At 38.1% G+C, this 21,986-nt stretch overlaps 1 protein-coding gene across 3 annotated transcripts in view; it reads left to right on the plus strand.

Moving 5' to 3' along the window:
- The window catches only part of STAU2 (staufen double-stranded RNA binding protein 2), a 168,185-nt gene that overhangs the window by 109,366 nt on the left and 36,833 nt on the right, over positions 1-21,986 (plus strand). Inside the window, exon 14 of one of the 3 annotated variants that reach the window (XM_083822666.1) lies at positions 1,605-21,763. The exons of the other annotated variants lie outside the window; for them this stretch is intronic. Within the exon in view, the coding sequence (XP_083678792.1) occupies positions 1,605-1,610 (6 nt within the window). The 3' untranslated portion in view covers positions 1,611-21,763. Of the gene's footprint in view, positions 1-1,604; positions 21,764-21,986 lie in introns of those variants that run through there. 3 annotated transcript variants of the gene reach the window in all.

Genomic DNA, 21,986 nt, shown 5'->3' on the forward strand with positions numbered 1-21,986 from the left:
TCATTCTAAAATATAAATTCTATAAATTCTCGTGGTGATTTTGGGGGGGTTGTTTGTTTTTAAGGGATAGACTGGCTGGCTAAGACTCTGGAATAGTGTCTCTGTGGGAAAGTGGTAGAATCTGTTGTGTGAGTGCATCTAATAAAACAGCTATACACCAGAATTATCACCGTGTTGTGGCAGAAGGACCACAACTGACCAAATACCTTGATTTAAAAAATAAAATAAAATCAGGCTTCTGTTGGCACTATAGTCTACCTTTTAGATTGGACTTATCTTTTGTAGTATAGGAATCTCTCTCACTATTCACATCTAGTGGGAGATTTGTTACCCAATAGATACCAGTGTGGTTGCAATCCTATATTAGTATATCATCTTGTTTTTTCAAATATAATAAGTCTCAACAGAGAATTTTTCCAAGTCATTTTGTCTTTTCCTGTATACTGTGGGAAATTCATCTTTTGATTCTTTAGATTGGCTTCGATTCTGATTTTAATAGGTGTAATTTTTTTTCAAATGCTTCATCCATTTGAGCAATTGCAGATTAAAATAAACATTTCATATTGGTACACTAATTAGTGTCTGTTCCAAATGTCTGAATGACAAGGTATGACTCATTTGGTTATGAAGCAGTATTTTCTAAGCTATTCCTTTGGCTTTCATCTTTCCTTTGGCAAACAGTAAAAAGAGAGAAACATGTCTATAGTATTTATTACTGCAGTCTAGCCTGCCACATGTTTTGTTGGGTTTTGCATTCAGGTTTGCCAGCTTCCTCAGTAGAAATTTAATGATTTTTAGATTTTATTTTCTTCATGAATTATTTCTTCTTCTATTTGATTTCCCAGTACCTGACAGCATCCTTCTGAACTTCTCTTTCCTTAATGGCCACTGTTCTTTATTTTTTTCACTACAACCCAAGCTAATTTTAATTTTTAGTTAAAAAGCTGATTTTAGTTAAAATAGTCACCACTTGTAGTCAATACCATGAAGTTGCTAGAGATGTTCTTTACTCAGTATGAATTACAGGACTCATTATAATAGTATCTAGATTAAATTTGATATTCTGTGAAATACAAGAAGTTAAATTTAACATAGTTTAAGTCAAAAATGTTTCTACTTCATCTAGAAAAAAATAGTGTCAAACACAGCTTCCACGTCATCATATATATTTTGGAAACTTGCAATGTTACCATCTTTTGTGACTGTATAATGGTCAGTGGTTTTTTATGAATGTTTCAGCTCTAAGTGACTGTAGAACTTCAGGGGTGTAAATACCCTGTGGTTCTCATAGCAGTGAAGAAAATTTTGTGTGCATTCTTAAGGCTTGTAGAGAAGGAGACAAATTGACAGCACGAAAATTCATTTAAAAATAAAATTATTTTAAGGTCAGTCCTGGTGATAGGGAAAAACAGATTAAGCCCATCCTGAGGTTTTGAGTGCTTGACATAGAATACTCTGCCTTTACAACTCAAATTTTAACCCCCAATAACTTGATGTTCATTGAGGGGTTACCGGTTCACTATGTAGATTTCAAAAGAAAGCTCAAACACCAGAGTATTTTACTAAAGTCTTATTATTTTAATATTGTTTGATAATTTTGGAAGGTTTAAAGTCTGCATCAACAGAAGTGTGTCCGGAAGGTCGAGGGAGGTGGTTCTCCCCCTCTACTCTGCTCTCACGAGACCCCACCTGGAGCCCTGCGTTCAGCTCTGGGACCCCCAGCACAAGAAGGACATGGAAGTATTAGGAGGGCTGAGAAGATGACCAAGGTGCTGGAGCACCTCTACTGTGAAGACAGGCTGAGGGAGTTGGTGTTGTTCAGCCTGGAGAAGAGAAAGCTCTGGGGAGACCTTACAGCGGCCTTCCAGTGCCTAAAGGGGGCCTGCAGGAAAGCTGGGGAGGGACTCTGTGTCAGGGGGTGGAGTGATAGAACAAAGGGGGAATGGCTAAAAGAGGAGAGATTTAGATTAGGAACAGGTTAACTAGAACAGGTTACCCAGAGAAGCTGTGGGTGCCCCATCCCTGGAGGTGTTCAAGACCAGGTTGGATGGGGCTTTGAGCAACCTGATCTAGTGGGAGGTGTCCCTGCCCATGGCAGGGGGTTGGAACTAGGGGATCTTTTAGATCCCTTCCAAACCATTCTACGATTCTATGTTTTCTGGAGTTGGCAATAATGCCTATTTGTCACCTACTTCACCCAGGACTCACTTCACCCAGTAGTCTCCATAGCAAGTGTCGTTAAAGGAATCAAAATGAATCTTTTATGCTCATATCTGGAGTCTATGCTTTCTTATCCTATCCATTATATGTGTGGTATGTTAGATCATGTTTTCAGAACTCTCCTACACATTGCAAAGTATAAAATAGAACAGTTTTATTTTCTTGGACAGATAACAATTTTGTAATGTTATATATAGTCTACCACTATTATCACTTTTATTTTCAAGTATAAAAATAGCTGGAAAAAAAATAAGCGGGGGCAGAAGTTGTAGGAGTGGAAGACCTACTGAAGAGAGAGACTTGGTGAGAGAGCTCAGCAGGGAGGGGCTATACTGAAAGGAAGATGCTGCACTGAACAGTTTCAGAAACCGCTAATGAGAAGTTTGAAAGACAGCAGTTGCAAACAAACCAAAACGTGTTATGTAGCAAATCATCACTGATGGCCTGCAAACAGGTGTTCCTGGGCAAGATTAAGGGCTTAGGGTGATGTCCAGAGGTGAGCAGCTCCTGACTGCTGAAGGAAGGAAGGAGGAAGTAGTTCTCTAGGGACAAAAGACTTTGGAGATGGGTGGCAGGTTTGTGGCATCAAAACTTATGACAAGGTATAAGAATTTTAGCTTGTAAGAGCAAATACTTAATACGTATAAAGGTCCACATCTCTGTATTCGTTATGTTCTGAGCGTGTAGAGCAGGCTTAGGAAGACATCATCTAGGGGATTTATGTCAGCTGGAGTCACTGACTGCGAGAAAAACAAAAGTGGTGCAGTCAGTGAGTAAACAGTGGATGAGAATTTGTCCAGTGCTGTAACCAAAGAAGATGAATAAACTGAGATTTTTGTTAAAATGCCTTCCCATATCAGAAAATAAAAATAAAAATAAAAGATTCTTTACTGAATACTACATTAAATCCTGCTTAAAATTGATTTCATTCTAGGGTGAAATTAGTATTTTATAGATGTTCAGATTTACTTCACAGTAAACATTTTAGTATGGGACATATATATATATATATAAAAGAGAAAATGTTAGGATTTTCTTTAAAAAATACATGCATTTTTTCTTTTGACTGGTATTATGTGTTTCACTTGTCATCTCATTTCTGCTTTATTTATTGTCAGTTCAGTTCTCATCTCTTTGAGGTGGTTTCTCAAGTAAAATGAGAAAAGTTTAATTTGACTGAATAAAAACCTTCTAGCCATTTTTCCAAAGCTCGGTGGTTCTTTCACAACCCCTTCAGTACCAGGACTCCTACCTGATCTTGTAAAAACATCTCATGCAACTAAGGCTCCTTCTCCTGCTGGTGTGATCTGGCTGGCTGCTGCCTTTTCCTTGACAACTCTGTAACCTTCAGGGTGGGTCAGGCATGGCCATAGCTAAGTGCCTGGAGCTCTGAAAGAGACAGTTCACTTGTGACAGAAATATAAACTGCTTTTGATATATAGCACCGAGCTTCACTCTCCTCCTTTTGCATCGGGAAGCTTGCACCTCTTAATGTTGACTTTGCAGTCAGGAGTCATCCCGGCAGGTTTTGGTTAGGCTCACTAGGTTGTTTGCTGTTTCATACTTTTTCCCTTGTCTGCTGCGCTCCCCACGTCTGTATGGAAGCGTTAGTACGCTCTCTCCATAGTCTTCATTTTCTGTTTCACATTAACTCAGTCTGGACGTACGTGACAGAACATTTGCTTTTCCCTGGCAGCTGCTTAAGTTTTCCTTGATGAGCCCAAGATCAAACACTTGTATTTGTTCAGAATGTGTAATCTTTTATTTTCAAAAAGTGAGCTACTAATTAACTGCCAAATGGGAACAAAATGTAAACCAAGGCACTGCTGTCTCCCAGCCAGACCCTTTCAGTGCTCTCATTCGGGGCTTCTCAAGCAGCTTCCTAACGTGACTGCCTCTTACTGAAGATGCAGAATATGATTTTTCACTGCTCTCTGTATGTATGTTTGTTTACACAGTAATGTCAGCAGGATATAAAATGCTACTGTTGCGGTCTGTGGGTGTCTTAGATGCTTGTCATGTAAACGATGACAACTGCCTGTATTTGAAGGGCTGTTTCCTCCTCTACTAAAAAAAAAATAAATAAATTATCATGAAATATCTCTGTGACAATTCTAGGTGAGGTTTCACAAGAGTAGTAAGGTTCACAGGATCATAGAATGGCTGAAGTCGGCAGGGACCTCTGGAGGTCATCAGGCCTGGTCCCCCTGCTCAGGCAGGGACATGCACAGCAGGTTGTCCAGGACCCTGTCCAGGAGGCTTTTGAAGATCATCAAGGAGGGAGACTCCACATCCTCCCATTGACTTTGTCTCCAGCCCCAGTTGTTGGCTCTTCTGCTTCCTAAACCACGTAGCAGGGAGAAAGTAGATCCAGTTTTTAGCCTACTGAGTGAGTTCAACTGTCCCACTGGGGGTGAGATGAGTACCAGAGCCAAACTCAGGGAGACAGCAGGACAGGCTAGAGAAGACAAGTGGGCATCCCCCATTCACAGCAGCAAGCTGTTAGATCAGTTTACTCTTGTAAAACGTCACTTGATGAGAATAAGACAAAAAATAACTCTACAAAAAAGTGATTCTATTGTAGAAATGTTTGGCTTGTTCAGCACCCTTAAACCTGTTCTCTGTGCAGTAGAGTGATCTGACATAAAGAAGAGAACAGAAATGCACACAGAAAGAGGAAGAGCAGGATCGTAGCAGCCCTGACCTAGAGAAGTTTAGCTGTTTTAGAACTGAACCCTTAGTAGTTGCTTCTATTAAAATACCTTACCAGGCTTTCAGTGCAGTGTAACATGTGGAAATGAAAAGAAAGGCATTAGCAACACTCAATGAGCCAACCTTCCGTGTACCACAGGCCAGCTGTTTGCTATCTTTTGTAATGTGTTTCTGGCTTGGTTTGTTTTACTGTTACTTTAGGCTTATTTGACCAATGGTGAAATGTAAAAATCTTGAATTTTCTTGCTGCTGCTATTGTTGTTAGGGAAGGCAAGAAGATTAAAACGAAAAGGCATTAGAGAAGCTTGGAAAAGCTAAAAGTGTCAGTTAGATTTCTGCCTCGTCACACTGCAGCAGGAGATTCAGCCCACTTGCAGCATCAAGAAATCTAACAGCTTTTTCCCTGGCAGGAACAACCAGAGGGAAGACAACAGAGGTAGGTTCTTCTCCTACTCAGCAGTTAAAAATGGATAGACAGACACCCACTAGACAAAATTTGGTGACAGAGATGGAACCCAAAATGAAGGGAAAGCAGACTCCTCTAGTAGCTTGTCTTGCAGTTGGAAGTGACAAGGATCTAGATCTTTCATCTTGACCTCTGATGTACAGCATTTTCAGACTAATAGCTATGTTCATTTCAGCTTCTTGGTCTGGTAAAGTCTTTCAAACCTTCTGAATTAAAGTGAACACTCAGTCAAAACCTGGTTGCCTGTTTTATAGGCACCTCCATTTTAGACAAAAAATGGTATTAGGAAAATATACACTTTACTTTATTGCCCACCCTGTACTTGCCAGTTATGTTCTGCACACGCATCAAAGTAATACCATGTCTGTTTGTTGATATGCATTTAATCACTTGTAATTCAATGAAGTTGCTTAACACACTAATTACATAATTGGCAATTCAACATACATTTCCTTAACAGGTCTACAAGACAAAATAATGATTTGCACATGTTGCATCTGAAGAATTGTCCTTTTGCCAAAATTGTGTTTGCCACCTAGTTTTCTCACTCCTCTAGAAATAACATGACTGGCATTATGCATTCAAGTAGTACAAATGAAGTTTCATAGTTTTTTGTTTGCATAGTCATCGTACAACCTCTGGATCTACATAGTGCAGGTTGAAACTAAATTTGACATCCTACACCCTTTCATTTCAGAGAGGCCAGGATCTCATAATAAATCTTCAGACAACAGACTTGAAGGGAAATGAAGGAGGTTGGGTTTTATAAATAATTGCAAGGGGATAGCCAAGCAGTGGAACAACAAAACAGATAACTCCCTTCAGTCCCATAGCAAACCACATTCCCATAGCAAACTCCCATCATCTGTTGTGTCTACAAAGCTTAAGCACTCATCTGCATGTAGTTTGGCCCGTGTTTGTAGTCCTGAAGCACTTTTCTCAATCTTTTAGACAAACTCATGTATATTCTGGGCAGAGGTAGGATTTCCAGAAGAACAAAGGAATAGCCAAGTATTGGGAAGATCATGAAAGTATTCATGCATGATTTGGTGCAGATTGTGGCAAGCTCCTGTCCCACTTAAAGTTCAGTTCTAAAGATACTCTCTTGGCTATGCCTCTCGTGACACAAATCGGTACATGAAAGAAAGGTCTGGATCTCTGCTGAGAATGAGGAAGTTGTGGAGTTATGTTTAGGAGCACCAAGATTAAACTGATTTCCTAGACATCCATTGTGCAACAACTTCCTGCTTGCTTCCTTGAATGTTTTTTGTGTTCTTAAGCAGAAATACCTCATCAAGAAAGAGTTGAAGATTTTCCCTAACTTGATCACTAGTGGCTTACCTGGGAAAATGATTTCACTTACCTTTTTTCTACTGTTGCCATTGCTGCCCTGATTAGAGAAAGTGTCAGACATATCCAGGGAAAAAGGAGGTGTTTATATTCTTTCCTGGAACTACTCAAACATAGTGTCTGAGCCCCTCTCTTGTCCCCCAAACTATTTCACGTGCAGACGTTTTGTAACGCTGAATTTTTCAAATCACTGAGTGAGGACATTCACCTGTTTGAGACCAAAAGGAAGGAGCCACCAACCAATTCTCTCTTCCAAGCATCAAATGTGTGATACACTCATTTAATACAGGAATTACTGCATCCCCACAAGCTCCATGCATGCTCGTGTTCTTCATTCTGTAGCTTTACAGACAGCGCAGACAGCCTCTGTTCCAATGCTTCATTCCAGCAAGATCCTTCACATATGCTAGACGTAAGAGTGCTTACAAGTAATTTAATCTCTCAAGAATCCAGTAGTTGAGATAATAAACACTAAAATGGAGGTATCAAACAAAACCAAAACAGTGAACTCCTAAGTTAAACTTTAAATTTCATATGTATTTCTTTATATTCATTCTTTCTCTTTCCCATCATTAGAGAGACTGTGAGACCTAGTTTTCCACAGATCCGTACGGCTGTACAAATAATTGATTTTACAGTCCAAAATCTCCTGTCTCATCCTTCATCCCCCTCAAAAAAACAGTTCAAATTGGTCCAAAATAAAGAAAAAAATGGTCCTAGCCAAAAAAAATAATTCATTGTTGTGAAACTAGGAAAATGGCTGGGATTCACAAAACCGGTGGGAAAGATGATGAATTATTTTGCCAACCAGCTCAGTCGTTCAGGTACTCACACAAGGTGCAGATGTAAATTTTATTCTGTCCCTGTCACTGCCTCATGCTACAGAGCGGTACAGCTGGGTAGAAACAGGAACATGAAGCGATAACCATGGAGTGGTCATTTTCTTTCATTCACCTATTAAACAGAGTGCTCAGCACATCCACATGAGCAGAAGTGTTTGGGCATCCTTATCTTGTAATACCCCACAGGAGAGTGGTTAGGGCACTGCTCTGAAAATTGAGAATGATTGGGATCTTCCTGCAAATCAAAGAACCTTAGCCATGATTTTCCACAGTCCAGTTCCTACCTATTGGTCATCTGGTAAATCTTGCCCTTTTGCTTTAGCTGAAAATGGTCAAAGCTAAGAAAGCATAACAGATAAGTTCAAAGTTTCTAAAGTTGTTGCACTATTTACAGTTGAAATTGCAAAATACTTGTCCCAGCTTTGGGAGCAGATTTAGTCAACGCAAAGCTGCTTATTCCAGTGTATTTATGTTTTAGGGAAGAATACGCTTACCTTGCTCTCAACCTGCCACATCCCTGCCACCGGTACATATCCAGCTGGTGGCGGCATTGTCCAAACCTCCCAGCTATGTGCTGGAAGTGGTTGGAAGTTGCCACATGGATCACTTGGCTGCCAGATCCGGCTACGAAGGCAATTCCAGGCAGTAAGACACATTCAGCTATAGTCACTGTGATCCCCAGCAGCACCCACAGAGTCTTCCTCCCTTATGTAATTCCTCTAAGCATAATCTACAGGCAAGATGAAAGCCTCCCTTCCTCATCACTGTAAAAAAGCTTCACATTTACTTCAGGATTTGTAAAACCTAGTTGCATGGCGTGGATTTATAGAGGACATCTTGGCATACATTTATTGCTGAATCCATGATATTGGCAGCGTGGTGAAGTAAAACCAGTGCTGAAGGCGGGGTTGTTGGTGTGCTGGTAGCAGTCCCTGTACTGTCATGCCTCAGCTATTCACATAAAAAGCACACCTATTGCTGATACAAGGACCCTCCCAGTAACTTAAAAATTTCATCTGGTTTGTGAGATCATAAAAAGTTTGGTCACGCTTTACTTCAAAATGTTGGGCTGTTCAACAAATCAGTCCTATTTCATACTTCAACATCATTTTAACTAATTGGGGAAATTTTATATATTTATTTTTTTCTAGCACAGCATGCTGTATGAAATTATGAAATGAGGAGATTTCTATGTTGTTATATGTGATTCAATACCCCATTGTCATCGATGTAAAGTGGTACAATAATACACTGTCATTCATTTAGTGGGACAGCTGGACCTACATGAAGCTTTGTTCATGTGAGTGGGGCTTCACAGGGTGCCTCAGTTCATCACTGCAGGATCTGGGGCTTGATTTTGGAGTGTGCCAGAAAATGGGATCACTCTTTCAAAATAAATAAAAAATAAACAGGGATCAGTGTGTGAGAGAACTTCTTCAGTCATCATGTATACATCCATCCTTGTGAGGAAAACAATAGAAAAGGAAAAAAAATGGAGAAGAATATTTGGTATAACTTCCTAAGCTGCAAAATAGTTAAGCAAGGAGATATGGGTTTGATAGGGAGCTGAGGCAGTGAAAAGGAGGAATCCAATATTGGCTTGACCTCAACATGCTTAGAGCCTGATTTGCCCTTATGGAACAAAAATACCAGCACAGAAGTCTGACATGCTGGGAAATGTTACACAACACAGACATGTCAAACTACCTTGAGAAAATTTGCAAAAAGTTGAAAGTTTTTTGGCCCTCATTTAAATGAACTGGTTCTTGTGGAGTTCTGTGGAACTCTCCTGATAAGTAACACTTAAAACATTTTTGATCCAATAGCTTTTCTCATGCAATTACATGTTCTTAATTTAGAGGCCAGTTCAAATGATTGCTTGTTACCTTCATTTAGCAAAGGTTCAACTGCTGCAGTTTTTTGATCCTTTTAAAAAAGGCAAACAGGGAGAGTTTACACAATAAAAGTTCTTTTTTTTATTCTCAAATTAATTATTTTGAAATATCTCACGGATTACATCAGTTTCTTACTTGCATTCATGTTGCAAGATGGCGACTATTGTGTAGTGCTAGTGATGCATTAAATTAGTTGTTTACATTATAAAATCTAAACATATTAGAATCTTTTGTGTTTGTCTTCAAAGATTCCTATTCTAATAAAGCTTTCTGAAACAAGTAAGGTTGTCTTTTTTGTTTAGTTAATGCATCAGTGGAGAACCTAAAGATTTGTAGCCTGTAGCCATCCCTGTCTGTGTTTAGTAGAGTGTGAGGAAATTGTTTGGGACAATATGTATTTTTGTTTAAAATGGAAAGTTATACTTTTAACTTAAGCATTTTCCATTTAGGAAAAGTAGCACCTGAGCCAAGTGTAGGTGGAAAGAGTCTAAATTCATCCTCTTTTCTCAGAGGCTCTGTTCTGCTGTGACTTTTAATTGCAGTAAAAGTGGTATGTATAGTGTACTGAAAAATAAAACTTTGGCTGCATCCTTCCTATTTCTGGTGGCTGTGTGTCTCTCCTCAGGTCAAATTGATTCTGAGGGTCAAGTGATACAAGACCAATATTCAGTAAAGGACATTATTGAGAATTTTAAAGAAATCCGACAATTTGGACTCCCAGTTTTGTTTTTTAACAAATGTTCAAACAGAAACATAATTCAACATGGAAAAGAAAAGCAATGGCTGACAGCTTTAATATCACAGGATCGGTTCTGTGAAAGTAGCTTTTACTTTTGAGAGCAGTACATGAATATGTATTTAGCAGCAAAGGAGTTTCTTGAAGAGGCAGCTGAGCAGGATGGCAATAAGGGTTCATACCTTGCCCTCAACAGATTCATTTTAAGTACAATACATCTTAGTTCTTCAGCTGGGGAAGTGATCGCTTTAATACACTTTCTAGGTCACACTGCATCTGCCTTATGAATCTGGTTTTTAATATATTTAGACGTACATCCTCATGTCTTACAGTGATGGCAAGTTCTGAAAAAAGCAGCAATATTTTACCTGTCAAAAAACAAAGTAACTTGCATTAAGCCAATGAACAAATAAAATTGCCACAGTTATACGTTACATCAACAAACGCCACTGACAGGAAGAGGAGCAAGCTAAGTGTTAACTTCAGAAGCAGATTATTTTCTGTGTACATGTTATGCCTTTTAGGATAATGAGCCAAGAGTTCTTGATGTCTAAATAGCCTGTAGGACATACAGCAATATAACAAGCTCTGAGTTATAGTAAGAATTGGGAAATGTGACAAAATAAGCAGTAGGATGAAGAGAACAGTACTGAAAACAGTTGGAAAAACAGGAAGTATAGAATTTGATGAAATTCTGAGATATCTTAAGGAACATCTTGGATCTGATTATGACCAAGTAAGAAAAGTGATAAGGAGTAAACTGGCTATTTTCAATAAACCCACAGCTTTGGACCAAAAAGCTAAGTGATTAAGGTGAGCTGAATTTTGCTTTGATTAAATAAAAATTGGTAGCATTTTAAAGTAAAGTGCAGGATTAAAAAAAAACAAGTATACATATATATTCCCATTTGCTTGAAAGACTTTTTTTTTTTTTTTTTAATGAAAGAAAGCAAGAGAAGGTATTAAACTGTTTGGTGTAACAGCCTGCCAGAAGTTGTTTCAAGGGCCGTCACTTGTTCATATATTTAGGCAAGATGTGTTCCATCAGCAGCCTAATGGACAGTGCCATGCGTAACAGGACAGAAGCACTCATAATATCTGGACAGTTTTAGCAAAGTTAAAAGTTAGTCATAAAGCTTCAAAAGTAATATGAACTCTGCGACAAAGTCTAGAGTACAAATAAAAGCCTTGAGAGAAAAGCTGAAAGCTGCATTTCAAATATACCCTCTGATTCTGGACTTATGACTTAAGATTCCTAAATCTACAGTATTCAGAAGCAAAGAGAACCCACAGCTTTTAAAAGACTATGTGCTTTGTCTTTTGCAGGAGCTTTACGCATTCAGTTTATAATGATACCAGATGAGTATCCACACTGCTAGCTCATTAAGAAAATCTGGATTTTCCAATTCAGTTGTCTGAATGTCCTGATCCTGTAAACATTTTCATACTTAACAGGTCTGCATATAGGCAGTCCCTGATTACCTGATGATTGGTCTGTGCAAGCATACATACGGTCAGAAATGCAAGTTCAACCGGTGTGAATGGAGGTTGATCTGAGGTAAAATGGCAAATGTAGCTACATTGCCTGGGTTTAGTATCCAGTCTTTGTTTTGGCTGGGATCTTTTCTAAGACAATGGTAGTAGAACAGCCTCTCGAGAAGTATGAGTGATGTTCCTACAGTGAGTTTTTAATCTCCAAACTGCATGAAAGTTGAAGTTTCCAACCATATCCAATATTTCTACAGTATAATTAATGATCTGTATTTTGAACCCCTTTTTGTTCGATTTTCTTTTACAAGTCATCGTGACTGCTACTTGTATACTGAGGGAACTGGGGTTGTTTAGTCTGGAGGAGGCTCAGGGGAGACCTTATTGCTCTCTACAACTACCTGAAAGGAAGGTGTGGGGAGCTGGGGGTCGGCCTCTTCTCACAGGTAACTAGTGATAGGACTAGAGGGAATGGCCTCAAGTTGGGCCAGGGGAGGTTCAGGTTGGAAATGAGGAGACATTTCTTCTCAGGAAGAGCAGTCAGGCATTGGAACAGGTTGCCCAGGGAGGTGGTGGAGTCACCGTCCCTGGGGGTGTTTAAGGAAAGGCTGGACACGGTGCTTAGGGACATGGTTTAGTGGGTGATATTGGTAGTAGGGCGATGGTTGGACCAGATGATCTTGGAGGTCTTTTCCAACCTTAATGATTCTATGATTCTGTGATTTTATATCAATTATGTCTGTACTGGTAATATCACTTTCCTGTTTCTTGATATTATCTGACTTGTTTTCTAATGGTCTGGTTTGCTGTTGTAGTCATTATGCTATTTTTGCTTGTGTAGTTTTTTCCACTTTGTCTTTTTTTTTTTTCTGAATAAATCAGCTACATCTGAATGAGATGGAGTTTGAATCATTGCAGATTACCTGTTAAAAGTTTTTACAGTGCTTATATCTCAACATTAGGAGGTTGCTCCAAAATAGCTGCTTTTCTATTAATTCTTGCTCTGTGCTTGGAGGAAAGGAGAGAATGCAGCAAGAATGTATTATCTGTGTTGAAAGCAGAAAGTCTTTACATGTAGCAAACAAGATTCAATTTACCCTAAATTTCATTATTTCCTGAGTTGCATTCCTTCAGTACTGGCAGTAAAGTTCAAAATGTTAATATGCTGGTATGATTAGGATGCTTTTGATGAATGTGTTCTGTGTGAGGCTGGGCTCCCATTCAGAATCAATCAATCAGTGCCCAGGGAGTTTCATAAGTAAATGTCGTTAAAGCGTGCATTTATTGAGGATGTATTTGTGTTCTCTAAATAATTGTCTGGCATATTCTCTGCATAATAACCTTACATAGTGTCGAAAATTACAGAGAAAATAAGCTTTGAAAATGCAAGTCTTCTGTCTACAAACCCACAGAAAGTGGCAGACATCTAAGCAGTCCTGTTGAAAACAATTATTAATCCACTCTTATGTCAAAATACTTGTACAACGTTGAATAAAATAAAATTAAGTCTATGAGTAGGACAAAGTTCTTACAAATTACTTCAGAACAAAAAAATGTATTCACAAGCTGTCTGTGAAACACAGGAAGTAATGTATATATTTTATGTTCATTATCATGAAAGTTACAAAAACTTATATGTCTAATTGCAAAGCACTTATGCATGTAGCTAAAATTAACTCAGAGAGATTACTTGTACATAAAGTCATTCAGTTACATAGGGTTTTCAAGATCTGGCCTGGATTATACACATCCATCAACATACTTAAAACAACTTGTCACTGTGCTGTATCCCATTTAAATTAATAATCAGCGTATACATCAGATATGCAATCAAATTATATTTCACATTTGAAATATATTTAAAATATTTTCTTTTGATATAAATGTCTTCAGTGCAATGTTTTTCTGCTGAAATCTGAGATGATCTCTTTAATTGTGTAGTGTTGTGTTTCAGTAATTCAAGTCACAGTGCAGGTGGTACATGCAGTTTACTGATGTTAGAGATAGTATTTAAACAACTCCATGCTCAGAGGTAGTATATCAAAAGTTTTTAAATTGAGGGTGACAGGAACTGGTGCTGCACTTTCATGTTATCCAACAATGTGGAAGAATTTTGACATACAGCTGGAATGATCAAACCGCACCAGTTTTACTTTCTAACTTCAGTTGACATGAATTTCAAAAGTATTTGGAAATTATTAAATTGTGTGCTATGTTTGGAGAGTTTAACTTCCTCAGGGAACTTGTTTATAAAGTTTGATACAAGGGTGCTTATGATCTCAAAACATTGCATAAAGCTGATATATTTTTTTGGTAAATCTCTTTTTATGTTTAATTTGTGAGTCATGCAGAAGCTGTAGTTTCTACAGGAGCTGTTACTATAAAAGTGAAACATGCTGCTACTAACCTGCCCACATTATTTTACAAATGTATTTCTTTCACTGATACAGGAAGAGACTGGCCTGAAAATACAAAAGATTACATCAGATCATCAGTATTTTGTGTATATATAGGTAAAATTTGAAAGCGGGTAACAAGAGGAAGCCCAGAATAGTTCAGCGATACAAATTCATTTCTAATTCACATTGTAAGTGATCTGTTTCATGCAAGTTTAGTAAGTGTTGAAGAATATTTACTGGCTTGTTGCTTTTTGTCAGAAAAAAATCTCTTAATCTTTTTGTTTTGTTGCTTAACACTGATGTGGCTCAAAGAGCATAGCTGTAGGCATACAGATAAGCACTGTATTAGGGTAAAAAACATATGTAAAGTTTTCTGTGAATTCTTGTATTTTGTCAGGAATCTGATAGCTGTTACCCGTAGGACTTAATTTACTTTTGTAGTTACATGTATGTATGAGTCTTATAAAATAAATGAGGTTTTCAAAACTTAATGAAATAGTTGAATTTGCAAAAAATGTTGTAAAAAGTCATGACAAAGTTAGTTTGGAAAAAAAAATCTCTTAAAATGGCTTCCTGGATTTTTATTTAAGCATTTTTTTATATATCTTAGTTAACACGAAACGTTTCCCTACATTTTTATTTACAGTAAGGTCTTTTATGTCACTGATACTTTTTGCTGTCCTAGCAACAAGTGATTGCTGTATAGTGATTCGTAACAAGCACCTCAATATAGCAGCATTTCAGAATTATCTGACAGAACAGAGAATGATAGTTCAGTGTTTGCTGTGCTTATCTGCAGCTATAACAAAAGGATTAAATGTGTCCTCACTCCCGTGCTATAGTTCTCACACTTTCCCTGCTGGCCCTGTAGGCAAGAGAGAAGTGTTCCTACCAAGTCTAACATTCAGTCAAGACAGTAGGAAGGAATTGGTTATTAACAAATTGATATACATCTCATTAAGTAAAAACAGTGTCGTGTGTGATAGTGATTTCTGTTAAATAGAAGCCTATGGAGGAAAGGATTATGGCGTGTGATTGAGACACCTGTTGAGAAAATAGGCAACTATTGACAAGGCTGATTCATGACTGAGTGACTGCTCTGCTAGTCTTCACATGATCCCCACAGAGAGCGAGCTTCGACCGCCTGCTAAACAAGGGCTGTTTGAAGTTTCTTTTTAACATTTCCAAGACGTTAATTCAGCGGGACATCTCCACCGGGGTTCTCCATGTCACCAAATCAGCAGCTGTTGAAATCCATTCACTTCAGCATGAGATGTTTGTATAAGTTCCTTTTTTTTTTTTTTTCATTTATTTGTGACAACAGCAAAATAAATAAAACCCTAAAAATTCAGCACTACTTAGTTCATGTATGTGTGAGAACGGCTTCTGATAGCAGTTGTAGTTGCTAAGGCAGAATGTTTATTTGCAGAGCACATGACAATCTGAGTAGTTTATTATGATACACAAAAAAGTACTGATTTTAATAGACATTTCTGTGACATTTTTCCAGTGTAAACATTCAGTTAACTTCTGTGCCAGCCGTTGAAGTTGTCTAAAAAGTGTTTTGAAACGGAATTGTCTTTGTTTTTCAATCCCCCCAAATCTTAAAAGTCTGAAAACAAATGTTTCCTATTTTTTCCAGTTAGTAAATGAAACGCTGTTTCTCGGGTAGGAAAACATTTCTATCTGACTCACATTTCCCTGAGAAAACAGCTTGTATCATAGAATTAGTTTAGTTTGAGGGGGAAGCAGAACAAGGCAAGACATGTAAACATATTACAAAGCTTACTTTGATATTTAAATGCTTTTTTTCTTTTCCTGGCCATCTGAAAAAAGGTGTGGTGAATGTAGTCAATTGTAAATAGAAACTCTGTATTTTCAGGCAGCCTCATTGTTAAACCCAAGAACTGCTGACCACATATGAAGACTCCCGGTTTGAGCTGTTTCTTTTCTGTTTATTAAATCTGTTAAGACTTAAGTGTATTTTTACAAGTTCATTAATGTATTCCATTCTCTCTGATGTGTTTTTTCCCACTATTATCAGATTTCATTATATGGGGCGAATTATCAGATCAACCCATTATACAGCCAAGCAGCGTTAAGTCTGATTGGAATTTGGTCTTCCTTTGGTTTACAGGGGGAATATTGTGTAAATCAGACTCTCGGGTTTCAGTGGGAGGCACAGGGCTGCACAGCATCCATTTGTCAAGTTGATTGCACCTCGGCGAGGTTGCATTAGCTTGTCTTTGAACAGAAGTGAAATCCTATGCGAAGCTCCCCTTTCTGTCATTTACACTAACATCCATCCTCTTAAACCAAGGCCTCAGAGAAAAACAAAGTGATGGCACAATATCATCAGTCACTCAAGTTGTCTGTCATCTGTTTTCTTAAGGAAATGACTTTTAAGTTAGTGGAGCAGAAAATCGAAGAAAATTAGCAGAAGGTTGTTGTGGAAGTAGGAGGAATTTCTAAAAATTGCAGATGTATGTGGAGAAGTCTGATGGCAAATGGCAAGTAGAAATGCAGTTGATTCTGGTTTTTAGTTTAGTGTTAATAGAGTGCGAGTGTACCTGATACGTAATAATTCAACTTTTAATGAAACTTTATTCATAAACTTGAATTGGGCTGTAAACGCACAATAAAAAGCTGGTATGCACATTTTCAGCTTTTATATCAGTGACCGTGTTTTATGATGCTAAATACTCAAGTAATTTGCACTCTTTTCCATGTGTCAGGAAAGCTGTGTGTGTATCTCAGAAATGTTAAACTGGAAAGGCCATTGTAAACAGCTCTGAGAGGGTGCTTGTGAATTTTTGAGAGTCAGAGAACTCGATTTTTTTACCCCAGTGCCTATGCAAACAGCAACAGTAAGTAACGTTACTTGTTTAAACTGGTGTACAATTAAACTTGCACAGTATAGATGCAGCAGTTGCTACAGGGTTAATGGTGTATATGAGGAGCAAAGATGTGTGCATTATGCACGAGGTTTAAAGCACCACATTTGAATTAACTTATTTTTCTCCCACCCTTCTAAATCCTCCTTTTACTCACACTGGAAGTAAATTTTTAATTTGAGATACTGCAGTTTAATTTCAATCAGTAAGAGAATCAGTTTTGTATCAATCAATCTTAAGGGAATATTTTTCACTGTATTTTTTAAAGGAGTGTTGTGCATGGCTATTTTAAGTTAGAGCAAAATAGCACATTCCTAGTTTAAAATAAAAACTGTGAGCCCTTGTAAAAAACTGGTGTGAATTTTGAATTTATTTAGTTATTTCAGAATAGTTATGCCTTTTAAAGGCTTTCCAGACATGCAGTAAGTGATGTGACTAGCATCTGTCAAATGTGCATTTTCTTTCCTTTCTTTTCTCTCTTCTTCATTCTACCCAAGGGAAACTGCGTGAGGTTTTTATTTAATTATATGATGTGGATCTACTAGTCTGAATCTTACAGCTCAGTAACAGAAATATTCCTGATCTTGTCACAGTTGCTTTGAATGAGAAACCAGTTTTCTTATATATGTTTGTTTGTTTCATGCTAGTAATAGAGACACAGTAACTCACAAAAGAGGGCAGCTTATTTTAATTGCTGCATTTTAACGTACATTGGAAGCTTTAGATGGAAAATGGTACGATAATACAAAATTCTGATACTCTTTAGACCAATATAGTAGCACATCATCACTTGGTAAGAGAAGCAAAATGTAGAAAAAAGGTTAGTGTTTTAAACACTATGCAAAGTATATTTTTATAATATTCATGCACAACTGTAGCTTTCAGCTAATTTAATTTTTCAGTCAGTAAGTGTTAGATTTTTCACAGGTTTCTTGAGGAAAGCTTAAAATAATTTCACTGTCTTGAAAATACCTATATTTGAATAACTTTATTCAATCAAGATTTTATATACACTAAAGGCAGTCAGATATAAAAGTGTCTTCAGGACCAGATCATAAATAAATCCATGATTCTCCAAAATATGTCTTAAAAGATTTCAGAAGGAAATTGTTTTGAAATGCAGCTTGTAAAATTATATAAAAAGTTACAGAAAAATATACAGAAATTATTTTAAAAGTTATAGAAATATCAAGTACACTGCTCTTGCCGTTTACATTGCATTAAGATATATATTACTTGAGGTGGTGATATAAGGTGGTAATGGCTACATTTTACACTTCTTTCCCCTTTATAACCTAATGTTAACATTTAGGAATTCAGGAACTTGAGAGCCCTAGTAGATCAATCTTGATTAGTTTATTTTTCTTTGTAAAGATTTTGATAGCCCGGTAATGCTTTTGTTTGAAAGAGTATTCTTTACTTCCTCTTGTGGGGGATGAAATATTGTTACACCCAGCTCTTCCTCTGAAATAAAGAAAAATTTAGGTAACTGAATCTTTGATGAGGAGACCTTAGATTGAAAAGCCTAGCATTTAATTGCCCTTTTACTCATAACTCTTCTACATTTAACCTCAAAGGTGATTTAAAAAGTTACATCTTAATTGCATAGCCTTACTCAATCATTGGTACTTTGCCTTGCAGCAATTTATTACAACTTTATTTCCCTGAACCATCAATGAAGATGATGCTGAATTTTATATTAGCCAAATGTCCTTTTGAGATTAATGTGGTAATATAGATTTTATGCACGCTTTTTCAGCTTTAATATTTGTGTTACAGATTGGGGTTATAGGTACAGCACAACTGCTTAAGTAGTTCAGAGAATGTTGTGAGTATTGCCTCAAGAACTGATGCTATGGATCTATTTGACAATGTACATCTGCAAGAGAAAAGAATAGCAGTGCGTTCTCTGATGTACTTCTTTCTAGCTATTTTTACAGCTTACTCACACAGGGTTTTCCCCTTTGAAGATAATAGCTAAACTCCCATTGCGAGGGAAGTACTGTGATCAGGCAGCCTAGGAGATGGGGCTATGGGCACAAGGGTGCTTTGCTGCAAATGTCACTGTTAACATTGAGCAAGTCACTTACTCTTCCTTTAAACTGTGATTTTCTTTCATGATGTTCTTTTGGCGATAACTACATTCTTAAAATTTTTAAGGGTTCCAGATGCTAAGGCTATGAAATACCAGAAAACCCTTGTATCAGTGCAGAACCAGGGTGAGGTTCATTATGAGCATGTTTCCCATTATGTTCTCCAATTCACTTGGATAGGTAGTTAAATATGTCAGGTAGTTAAATATGTCAGGTAGAAAGTGTTGAGCCTACACTACGTAGCTGTCATCATTTTAAAAATTACAGCTTTTCCATATAGTTCATATCCAAATTCTCTCCAGTTAGAACCAACAGCTACTGGTGTCTACTTTACAAGCATTTTCACTTGCACAAAACTCCCAGAGATTTCAGTGGATAAGGTTAGTCTGATAAATACTTTAAGCCAGGTGTGCTGACACCAATGCCAAAAGCACCATCCTGCCTTCCCCCACCCTTGGCTGCTCATTCCTGACCCTCTACCACTCTTTCCTTTGAGCTCTTGCAGCTGTTTTTCCTGCAAGCAGTGACGGAGATGGGGATGGGGGAGGACAGGACTGCCTCCTTCACTGACACCACTGGCAGGACCAGCAGAAATGTTGGTTTGGCTGCAGACCCCAAAGCCAGCTAAGTGAGGGACATCGTAGGCAAACCACAGCATTCCATAAGCGGATACTTTTAGGGTATGTCTTTGGGTGAAATATTATGGAATTTGTTTGGTGTTGCATCTGTCTTTTAAAGAACAGGTAAGGTCATTTTAGTACCAGTTCAAACAATAGCAGCCTCCTAATCTCAGGTCCATTTCATCTCCCAAAGCAAAAGCACGTGTGGGGATGCTCAGGCATTCAAACTAGGTGGAAGAAGGGTATGACTGGGTGTTCAACTAAGCTCTATGGAAATTGAGTATATCTGGAAGAGAAGGACAAAAGGATGAGAAAGAAAAACACATAAAGCAGGAGAATACACATAGCAAAAGACTTAAAGGAGGAACAGAATGTGAAAAAAAAAATTAGATAAGTATCATCACAGTCCAACAAAGGTCTGCATGCTGGCTGAAAAGACTTCAAGAAGGGATGGCAGGGAGGTTTTTTTTTGTTGTGTATCTCCTACATTCAAGGAAACAGGAGTGAAGTTGGGGGTGGGTGACTTTGGAGGTGGTTTTATTTTTTTATATTATTATTTTTATTTTTTTAACTAGACATGCCTAAAAGATCCTTGACTTCATAATTTTCTCCTCCTAATAGAAACAGCCCTCAGGGCCTCAAACTTGGGCTAATCATTTAGGTCAAAAGGGTAATAATAATGTAGAAGACCATGAATTAGAAGTGTACCCTGGGGAAAGCTTGACCCAATGCAGAAGTAGAAAATAACCATACAAAACCCTGTAATGGGATCCTCTGAAGCTGAATGGGAAAATGAGGGCTCATACAAATACGCTCACCTTCTAATATGAAACATAACTCCAGAAGTATGTATTTTTATTCCCTGTTACAAGAATGAAACCACAGTGGAGTTACTGTAACACTGAGGCTGAACTAATCCCATCACAGGATCAGATCTTAGTAATAAATAGTTCCAGGTGCGATCCAAAGACTAAGAATGTTTTGATTTGTTTAAACTGAAAGGTGTGGAGTTTTTTCAGTCTTTTCACTGACAAGGGAGGGTTGTATGAGGTGTGTAACTCCAATCTCTCAAAAGAGAGAACTGTTTATTGCATAGCACTTTTCACCAGTATATCTCAAACACTTTGCCAAGAAAGCTGGTAGCATTCTGCATGCGTTACAGAGAGGAAATGAGGCATGAAGATGCTCAGCATCTTACTAAGTCAGCCACCGTGTCAGTGGCAAACCTGGAAGTATAAACCCTGGTACAGCACTCTACTTAGCAGGCTCTATTGCTTTCCACTATACACAGAGCATCCTTTCAATTTGCCACATTCTTTATCACAGGACTTTGAGTTTGTGATGGGAAAAGTTTGGAAAAGAGCTGATCTTTCCAGTATATCCGTCTTGTGAGTATCATTGTGAAGGAATGGAATGAGCATGTATTTAAAGATTGCATCATAGATATGGACATACATACTAGGGTTGCGTAGGCAATCTCAGGGCCAGTGCCTCTATATTTTTCAGTCTTCAGTTTTACGGTTTTATGGACTACATCTAATCAAGCACTTTAAGCTCTATGAAGTAGGCTGTAACTATATATTAGGTTGCTAGCCTAGGTTCTCAGTTCCTTTCCACAGACTATGGCTGTCCTGGCAGTAGATAGGTGGCATAGCAGCAGATAGAGTTAGTTACCTCAGAAAAGTAATTCAGATATATATGTACGCTGAAAAGGGAGTTGCCCAGAGCTGGCTCCTGGGGAACAATAGGCATTTCTATCTGTTTTTGCACCATAGACCCTGGCCAGAATTTATATAGCTGCATTGGAGCTGCAGATACATGGTGGTGAGTTCCACTCAAAAGCCAGAATTTTCCATGTGTGCATCCCACTTATGTGCAGGGACAAATTAGTTTGTGGCCTGGAGTGTTTGCCTTTTCTGCCTAATCCATGTGTCCAGAGATATCAGCATGGCAATAGGGAAGGAATGCAGTGAAGAGTGCTTCTCCGCACCTACACTGACACTTATGGGAAGAAAGCGAGTGGGTGCTGGTTATCTACACAAAGAAAATAATCACCAGTAGGCACCAACTGTGGGGCCTCAGAATATGCTTTCCTTTACACTGTACTGCTGTGCAGAGGTTTTGAGCCAGGGACAAAGCGTTCTCGGACAAGTCCCCTGCAATACTTCCATATTTCTTGAAGCTTTCAGACCCCTTTCCCCCCAAGACACACAAAGCCAGTTGTACTGTAGAAGAGTTTGTGAAACTCTGTAAGGAAAGTGGCTTAGCATC

The sequence above is a fragment of the Anser anser genome (assembly GCF_964211835.1).
Source record: "Anser anser genome assembly, chromosome: 2".
NCBI classification, from domain to species: Eukaryota; Metazoa; Chordata; class Aves; order Anseriformes; family Anatidae; genus Anser; species Anser anser.